General features: G+C 37.9%; 1 protein-coding gene across 1 annotated transcript in view; it reads right to left on the bottom strand.

Annotated features, from left to right (window-relative positions):
* Window positions 1-217: 217 nt before the first annotated feature.
* The window catches only part of LOC105200634 (pre-mRNA-processing factor 19), a 74,302-nt gene continuing 64,345 nt past the window's right edge, over window positions 218-10,174 (bottom strand). Inside the window, exon 8 of the mRNA XM_011168273.3 lies at window positions 218-506. Within this exon, the coding sequence (XP_011166575.1) occupies window positions 362-506 (145 nt within the window). The 3' untranslated portion in view covers window positions 218-361. The remainder of the gene's footprint in view (window positions 507-10,174) is intronic.

Below are 10,174 nucleotides of genomic sequence, written 5' to 3'. Positions count from 1 at the left end.
CCCAATATACTATCCAAATCAAATAAAAATAAATCATTTTTGTTTATAATTAAAAACAATTTTTTGTTTTTAACGATTTTTATTAACTCAAAATTTGATCTATGATTTCAATTATTTTATGTTCTAGAAACAATTCGAATGTATGTTTTTCTTACTTTTAAAAAAAAATTCATCTTCCCAAAATTTCTAAGAATTTTTTTCCGATTAAAAACATTAATTACACTTACTTTAAACTTTTTATTTAACAATACATAAGAAAAATGTAAGAACTAGTTAAATCAAAATTGATCAGACATCCATCAAACATTTACCAAGTAACATAATCTTATTAAAATGGAGCCTTAAATTTCTAATTTTGTATTTATGATAATCCATAGAGCTTCAACGTCCTGTCCATGCTGGTAGACGCGATGTACTGAGCATGCTTTCCAAAACGAACGCCAGTGGCTGCCGCTGTGTGATCGTTCAGTACCTTTAATTCCTGCCATTGCTTACAAAGATATACTCTGAAAACAGTATACAATATATAATACAATATCTTAAATTAGCTTATTAATATATCTAATGCCAAATTTAATCTAATAAAATATAATACATCCGCTGCATAAAATATACATGATGAGTTTTTTTTAAATCTTGATTATTAGAGAATTCTGGGAGATTATTTTGTATTTCTTAATCAATATATAATTAATTCACAGAGATGGCTAATTTATTCAACGCCCCCTTCCAAGATGTGCGTGCGTGTGTGTGTGTGTGTGTGTGTGTGTGTGTGTGGTTGCGTATAGATATAATATATATATATACATAAGATGTAAATTATTAGAATTACCAGAAAATTATCAAGACTTTTCATAAGACAAAATTTGACTCAAAATTGGACTTTTTTTGAGCGGATTCGTTGGAATATTTTAAGACAAAAATCCTAATACTCAAATTGTTAAATAAAGTATAAAAAAAGTCATTTGCTTATACAGGACATACTTCAGTTTTGACAGATTATGTAGGATTCAATATTTTGTAATATTAGACTGACATTATGTATAATTTTAATTAAATAATCACAGATAAGCAAGACAAAGTTTAAAAATAATTTCCTTATCATTATGTACAAAATCAAGTTAACATTTAAAAAATAAATCAAGAGCATCTTCATTAATTAGAGTCTAGAATTCGTGCACTTAGGCATTATATAGTAAACTGTAGAATTCTAGATTCTACAATTGATCAAAATTGTTTATAATTTGAAAAGTATTATAGCCTCGACATTTTTGTATTAAGGTCGTCTTTGTATTAAGATTGTCGACAAGGGAATGATGCCAACTGTAAATCTCCAAATAATATCAAATCTACATACATCTGTTACTTGGGTGATCAAAAAGAAAAATTCATCATTCATAAACCCAACCTTTGCGATATAAGTAAGAACAAATATCAAATACGTCGCAATAGTCTTTTTTACTTACCTTAGGTTAATATTTCAAAAAATACTTAAGATATAAAAAAATGTTTTAAACAAAAGTTGTAGGGTAACAAAATGTTTATTTATTAATTTTATCAATTTGACCTTAAATGATATTATCGAGATCAGAGCAAGATCACTTTCAAATTCTTAACAAAAATCCCCATTTTTTATTACATATTCTTGTAGCTAAAATCAAAACGTTTTCAAAACACTATAATAAAAATAAAAATTTTCGTTAAAAATTTCAAAGTGACCTTGCCTCGGTAATACCATCTGAGGTCAAACTAATAAAATTAGTAAATAGACTCTACAACTTTTGTCTGAAACATTTTTTCGTATCTTGGGTATTTCACTGACCTAAGACAATTAAAATGCCACCATATATTTGACAGTTATTCTTACTCATATCGCAAAAGTTCAGCTTATGAATAATGAATTTCTTTTTTTGGTTACTCAAATAACAGATTTATACAAATTCAGCATTATTTTAAGATTTACTTGATATTCCTTGGTTAAAATATTCCAAAGAATTTGCTCACTGACATTAGTTAAACAATCGTGTGCGTAATGTTAGTGTAATACCGCGTGTTGTATATAATACTTGTTCCAAATTAATTTATGCTATAAACAAATGTAACAAAATAAATTTATAATTCATCGTGTAAAAACTTATTTTTACAAAAATTTTTAATTTCAAAATTAAAGAGTTTATAAAAACAGAAAAAAGAGAAAACATATTTGTTTTAATGTTCTAGATTCACTTAAATAGTTTCAAAGTTTTTCATAACTTTTTTTCATTCAATTTTTTAAGAAATGTGAGAAAAAATTGGAAATGTTTCCAAACTTATAAAAAGTAATAAATCAGGAATGTGCTAAAAAAAGTTATGTCTTCAATCAAATAATATACAACGCACGCGGCAATATGGGCTCATAAAAAATCGCGCTTTTATGCCGTGCTTAATTCGCTTAGTAGTAGTTGAAGTAATTCTTAAGAAGGTTCTTCAACTTTAAAAAAATGAAAAAAAGTTACGTGTGATTTTTCACTCACATATATCTTTTAAGGGGACACTAAAGTCATAAGTTTTACCGACTGAACAATGACTTACGCACATATAATTTACAATTCATATATACGATTAAAGAAATAGCAGTACGTTACTACACACTACGAAACACATGTAGATACATAAAGTTTCAAGCACATTAATCTTTCATATTAACAAAGAAAACCCGGCAGTCTCTGGTCATCGATTTTAATAAAATATTATAAATGTATAATATTCGCTCATACATTTACCACAGTAAGGCCACAAGACTACTATTCTCGAAAAAATTATGATAAAATATTTCTAGCATAATAGTACGGTTACGAAAAAACGATTGTCAAGTTAGCGGCGTAGCATCCGTGGTAAGACGTCACTACAACACTCAAGGTTCCAAATTCAATCCATAAGAAAAAGAATTTTTTTTTTCATTTAAATTTTATTTTTTTTAATTGTTATATACAATTTTTAAATCGTTTTAATTATTTAATATAAATTATGTTATTTTTTTTCCTGGGGGTCAAGCTACCTACCGGGCGCGTCTCCAGGTGGCGAATAGAATATTCGGGAGGGTCCAGGATCCCTTGAGAGTAAAATCCCGTGTGGAATCAGGGCCCCTCTGGATAGCGATGGCTATAACTGGCCCCATAGGTATAAAATCTGGTGAAGGGCTGAAAAAGCCGACCAGCTCCTTAAGCCGAACTAGAAGCTATCGTAGTGACGGCTGCATGGCACTGAGGGGGCAATGTCTCAAAAGATGCTTCTGGGGAACCGGGCAAAACCCCAGAGTAATTAGCCTTACCCACGCATGCAGACCTCTGCGTGGGCAGACCTTTATTTTCCTAACTTGCCGTGGGACCAATATGGAACTAGATAATTTTAAAAAAGTAGCGGAAGAGATAGAGGACTAGCATTGCGGGATTTTCAGCGCAGAGGTAGTGGCGGAAGTTGCAGACAGGGCTCATCCCAGTTCTGGAAGCGCTATCGCTACTGCTTCAGCGGAAAGCTCTGCGGCAATAGCGGGCCCTCCTGTTAGAAAAAACCGCTCTGTTACGAAAAAGAGGAAAGCTAAGCGGAAACGGGAGAAAGCTCAAAGTGGGACCTCTTCTGGTACCGCGGCATCCCAGGCAATAACACCGAGGGAGAGGGCGGGCCACACCGATAATACGTGTCGGAAAGGCTCAGTGGACACCCCTCCCTCAGCAGGAAAACCTACTAAAAAGCGTAGAGGCTAGCAGAACCTATGCGGATGCAGTAAACCTCTTAACAAAGATCATTATCTTTGGGTTATCCCAGGAAAAATTACTGGTGAGAGATTGGCTCTTCCAAAGCTGGCCATCAACAGGGCGATCAGAAGAATCCGGGAGGGTCCCATTTCTTGTTTCCAACACACCTTCCAGAGGAGAGGCAGCAGTAATAGTAGACAAAGATAAAGCGTCTCTAATCTGGCTCTATGAGCAGATAGGGAACATCTCTCCCTGTGAAAATGCCAAACTCAAGGTGATGGATCCAGAAGTGCTTCAAAAGCAACACAGGGTCGTGGAATAAGTCCCAGAAACTCCCAATAACTCAACTGCGGTTTTGGAGCGGCCGGAAACGGAACCCTGGGCTCAGCACCGCAAGCTGGAAGGTTCTCGCTGAGAACGTAGGGGCTACAATAAATGGTAAGAACCTAGTTCTTAGGATACCAGAGTCCAGCGTTCTAAAGTTAAGAGCGCTAAACTTTAAACCTTACCTCGAACTCGATCAGGTCACTTTTAAAGAGCCCATGGCAAAAGATAAAAGGGTAGGGACGGGACCACTACTTAAGATCGAGCCGTAAAAATGGTTCGCACCGAGGTAGTCTTCATCCAAATCAACCACAGCAAAAGAGTCTCGGCGGTTCGAGGAAACAAGTTAACACACAACCATTTCACTGATCCAAGAACCTTGGCTCGTCCGTATCAATGGCATGGCAGCATACAAGAGAATGTTTAAATCTTCGACAATCGGAAAGCCAGAGCCTGCGTGGCAGTGAAGGACATAACCACCCGACTAATACCTTATTTATGTTCCACAGACGTAGCGGTTATCAAGCTTGATATCACCGATGTTTCGGGAAGTAAAAGGAGAGTGGTGATGTGCTCCGCGTATTTTTTTCACGATGAGGAGGGTCCGCCACCGCCGGAATCGGTGATCAAACTGGCGGAGTTCTGTCAAAAAAAGCGGCTTCCTTTAATAGTAGGATACGATGCTAACTCGTACCGCATAGTCTGGGGAAGCACGAATATCAATAGAGATAGGAAGCTGCTGCAATTTCTAGCGTCAACAGACCTGGAGATTCTCAACAGACGTAATGAGCCCACCTTCTGCACGGCGGTGAGGAAAGAAGTTCTCGATCTTACTATCTGTTTTAGATAAATATCAAAGGATGTGGTCAGGTGAAAGATCTCGAATAAGCCCTCCTTATCTGACCACAGGCAGATCATCTTTGAGCTAGCACGAACCAAAAGAAAAGTGGTAAAATTCAAGGACCCCAAGAAAGCCGATTGGGATTCATATCAGAATGACCTGGATAGCAGTCTCAAGGGCTTCTTCTCTGAGAAGACACGGGACCAAAGATAAACTGGAGCTCTGTGTAGATCTCTGCAGAAGATTTTGGTTGGAAGTTACAAAAAAAACTGTCCGGAAAGGGCAGTTAAGAACTCCAGAAGTAACTCTTGGTGAAGCCTCAAACTACAAGAGCTCAGAAGTGTAGCTTAAAGAGCCTAAAATAGAACCAAAAACAAGGGCCACCAGTCGGACTAGAAACTTCATAGAAAGCTTCAAAATGATTACAAGGATTCTGTAGTAAGAGCAAAGACAAGAAGCTGGAGAGAATTCTGCGAGTCGGTGGTGAGCATACCAGAAACAGCAAGACTATGCAAAGTTTTATCCAGAAACCCGGACGCCGTCCTGGACACCATTAGTCTCCCAAACGGAACAATGTTGACTGGGGAGCGATGTCTGGTATATCTATTAGAAACCAGCTTTCCGGGCTTCCGTAGGGAGCACAGAGAGCTGTTTGCCTATAAGCAGCCATCGGGCTCGCGCAGGATTCGAAAAGCTGATTAAGGACTAGCAGCCGATGTCATCAAACCTGAAAAGATAAGATGGGCAATAAACACCTTCAAACCCTTCAAGTCGGCGGAGCCAAATCAGATTTTTTCGGCTCTCTTTCAAGAGAAGTTGGAGCTAGTTATGAAGCCGCTGACAAGGACTTTGAAGGTTTGTTTGGCATTAGGCTATACGTGCATAAAAACTAGCAAAAGTAGTATTCATCTCAAAAGCAAAATGAACAAGCTACTCGTCAGAAGTAAGGATTTCAGACCGATTAATCCGACTTTGTTTTTCCTAAAGATTTTGGAAAAACAGGTTGACGCGTATGTGAGGAATGTTGTTTTTCAACGGCATCCCTTGGACTACGCACAGCATGCATACCGCATGGCTACTCCACGGAGACTGCCCTTCATTCAGTGACAGCCCTTCGTTTATTGAGGGAAGTTGGAGGAGGCGGCTATATGATAGGTACCTTCTTGGATATAAAAGGTGTGTTTAACAACACCCCACATAAGGTGATATGTGAGGAAACGTTGGCGAAGGAGTATACTGGAGAAACCATTTAAATAGATCCTGGGCATGCTTGGACAATGGGTCGTAACTTCCCTGAAAACAGCAAAAGCTAGTGGATGGGTGGAGAAGGGTTGCCTTCAAGAGAGGTGCTCTGTCCACTCTTACAATGTCTAATAGTAGATGAGCTGCTAGGAAAGCTGAGTAAGAGAAGCTTCGTCGTGCAGAGCTACGCCGATAACGTGGCTCTGCTGGTGCAAGAACTCTTTCTTGAGCAAAATGCACTGGGAATAGTAAAGCGATGGTGCAGAGGGACCGGTTTGTTAATAAATCCGCTGAAAACAGGGCTCGTCGCCTTCACACGCAAATACAAGGTAGGCACTATAGAAGAGTCCATTTTTGAGAAGATCAGACTAATTACGTTTGAGTCAGTAAAATATTCTGGTGCGGACATCGTTTGCCGTCAGGAGAAAGTAGCAAAAAATCTGCCTCTTGATGGGTATGCCACGGTATTTCAAACAGAGATCTTAGCGATTTTAAGATGTGCCCAACTGGCTCTAGAGAGAAGAGAGGCAGGAAGATGTATCAGAATATGCTCGGATAACCAAGCTACTATTAGGGCGCTTAATGCTCCGATATGTACCCCGCGGTTGGTCTGGGACTACAGAGTTGGAGAAACTAGCAAGAGACAAAGAAATTATTCTGATTTGAGTTCCCGGTCACTCGGGAATCGAGGGTAATGAGGATGCTGATTGGCTCGTCAGGACTGCATCAAAGATACAGGTGTTAGAGCCTGAACCGGTTGTTCGGTATTTATAAGTTTCGAAGTTACTCATAAGTTGTGATTACTATAAATAGAATTTTTATTTTTCTTTGTGTTCATTGCCAAGCGTGCTATGCTTAAGCTTCCCGCGCCCTCTAGTCTTTGCTCGCACAGGCTCGTTATCTTCGCGGCTTTCCGGTAGCCTTCGTTCGCGTTCGGCTCTAGAGACGCTCTCTGCAAGAAGCCGTCCGACAGATCAGATCGTTTTACGCCGGCTGTGAGTAATCTCTCGATTGAGATGTAAGTGCTCGTTTTAGTGTACTCAATTAATAAAGAAAAACTAAGAGAACATCAGTCTCTCGGCCACGTTTATTGTGACGGCCTATTTATCCCGTAAGCCAACGTGGAGCGCATCTACGGCGCAACCTACACCGGTGCTGGGGGTCCCTTTTTGCCTAGGCAGAAAGATGATCCGGACCTGGCTGCAGGGCAAGCATCTCGACTTTTTGAGAAATAAAATAAGGACAAAATGTCGATAGGCTGGGGCTTTGTTGGGGAAAGCGCCCAGCAAAGACCTGGCCAAAGACATTAGGTCTATAAATAGGAGGAATGCCAGGCTAGTAGTGCAAATACTGACTAGACATGGAGCCCTTAACAATCACATCAACAAGCTGGTTCAATTTGACACAACTGAGTCAAGACATGTGAAGAGAAAGAGATGAGTCTCCATATACTCTGCGACTGCCTGGCTTATGCTAGGCTGAGGCTAAAACTGCTGGGTTCAACTTTTACCGAGCCAGGACAGATAAACAAGCTACTGGTGAGAGACCTGAGTTGCGTCTGAACAGAAACATAACTCCCATAGGTGGTGAACGCCTAAAGAGAAGCACAGTGGACTGCAGTCTGCGTGCCACAGGCGGATCTTCGGTAATAAAGACCGCCCACTCAGTTTATTATTTTTTTTTGAAATCAAAGAATTAAAAAATACTCTTCTATTATTAAGTTAAAATTTCATAAACACAACAAATATATTTGCAATAAAAATTTATAATAATTATTTTAAGAATGTCAAAATAAGCGTTTAAGTTTTTGTTGCAAATACATGTTAGTGATCAGGAAAAATTTTAATTTAATTAATAATAAAACGTTTTTAACTCATAAACATATTTCTGTGTTTGGGAGACCCCCTATAAAATTTCGAACGCTTGCTGTGTGAAGGCAGAATGAAATAGTTCAAATCAGAGAAGAAAAAAAATTTGAAATCCCCCTTTCGATCCATATGGTTAATCAAGTTTATTGAAGAGTTCAAACAGCACAGCAGCAAAGTTTTGTTGAGATCTGTAGGACACACATGTCATTGTGTGTGATTGTAACTTTATGAATAATCTTATACAGGGTGATTCAGAACAATCTCGTTGTAAAGACGTGTTCTTGCGTAAATTCTGAGACGATTTTTCCTAACCAAAAATTTTCCGTTGCTAACTTTTTGGATTATAACAGGATAAAGTTAGCAAATTACGGCCCATGTAGACATGGTAAACAGAAGCAGCGCAACTCATCGTCCGATGCGGGCGCTTACGAGGAGAACCCTTGCGATCAACTGTCTGACAATGAGAATTATTTTATCGCATAAAAGCATAAAACACACACGCATACGCGCGCGCACACACACGCACGCATGCACGCACCCCCCCCTCCCTCTCTCTTTCTCTGTCTGTCACTTACCTTGTACAGATTCAATGTTTTTATTGTTGCAACTTGGATGAATTTCATGAGCGTGAAAAAGTAGCATAAAAACGTCTTACGTTTCTATGTGATAAATTAACCTCAAGAAATATATCAAGTTTGTTTCTCCCTTAAAAATTGTATTACAAAACTTGTAACATTTTCATGGATTTACTCACACACTTAATGGAAAGCACAAAAATGATTTACAAACAATTCTATTACTTCATTATTGTTAATTAGTACTGGCTAATTACTCGACTTAAAATCACATGGAATAAAAACGCGTAACATACACAACCCAACGCGAAGACTATTGACTCTAGCACACTAAACGCGGGAAAACTTGCCGCGTTGCATTTTGTCGCGTGGCCGGCATTTCCGCGTCGCGCTTTACCGTTCTTATTCCAATAATTTCGAGTCGAATAATTAACCAATACTAATTAATAATAATGAAGTAATAGAATCGTTCGTAAATCATTTTTGTGCTACCTATCAAGTATGGGAGTAAATCCATGAAAGTGTTACAAGTTTTGTGATAAAATTTTTAAGGGAAAAACAAACTTGGTGTACTTTTGACTTTTTAATTCGTCACATAGGAACGTGAGGCGTCTTTGTGCTACTTTTTCACGATCGTGAAATTCATCCAAGTTGCAACAGTAAAAACGTCGAATCTGTACAAGGTAAGTGACAAACAGACAAAGACAGAGAGAAAAGTGGGTAGGTGTGCGTGCGTGCGTGTATATGTGCGTGCGTGCGGCGTGTGTGTGCGCGCGCATGCGTATGCGTGGGTATTTTATGCTTTTATGCGATAGAATAATTCTCATTATCAAATAGTTGATCGCAAAGATGTCCTGCGTAAGCGCCCACGTTGGACGGTGAGTTGCGCAACCTCTGTTTACCATGTCTACATGGCTCGTAATTCGCTAAATTTATCATGTAATTATCTAAATTTATAATTTAAAAAGTAAGCACGTCGGACAAAATTTTCGTATAGAAAAAATCGTCTCAGAATTTACCCAAAAACACGTCTTTCTAAGGACACCGAGGTTTCAATCAGCCTGTATTAAAAGAGTTAAATAAAAGCCATTTTTGGTCCCAAACCGACACCTAAATTGTTTATTAGAAACTATTTATGGGACTCTCTAATAACAGAAAAAAAAAAATTATTATCGCCCAATCTCAGGTAAGGTTACAAAAAAATTAGAATTCATGATTGATATTAAAATAGTCATGTGAGTGTTTTTAAAGCATTATGCTATTAAAATAAAAGTAATTGCAAATTTATGTGCTCAAAAAGATTAGTAGTAAATATAGAGAGCATGAGATTTTGTTTTGCATAATATACAGTCTAAAAATTCTGGGATCCCTTAAATAATACTAGCCTGCAAAAATAAACAATTTTATTACGGATGTGATAAAATAATGTGATTTTTATAGATTTTTGCGAACACAAATCTGTTGTCGCAACTTGGCTATCACATTACGATTTTGAAACAAATGATAAATATCAAAAAGATAAAAAAACGACGATTTTGAAGGCTTTTATGGTATTGTAGCATAGCAGCAAAATGTTTTTCTAAATTCCGT

Source organism: Solenopsis invicta, chromosome 14 (assembly GCF_016802725.1).
Source record: "Solenopsis invicta isolate M01_SB chromosome 14, UNIL_Sinv_3.0, whole genome shotgun sequence".
NCBI lineage: Eukaryota > Metazoa > Arthropoda > Insecta > Hymenoptera > Formicidae > Solenopsis > Solenopsis invicta.
Note: the sequence above shows the minus strand (reverse complement) of the source record. Positions and strands in the feature narration are given on the sequence as shown.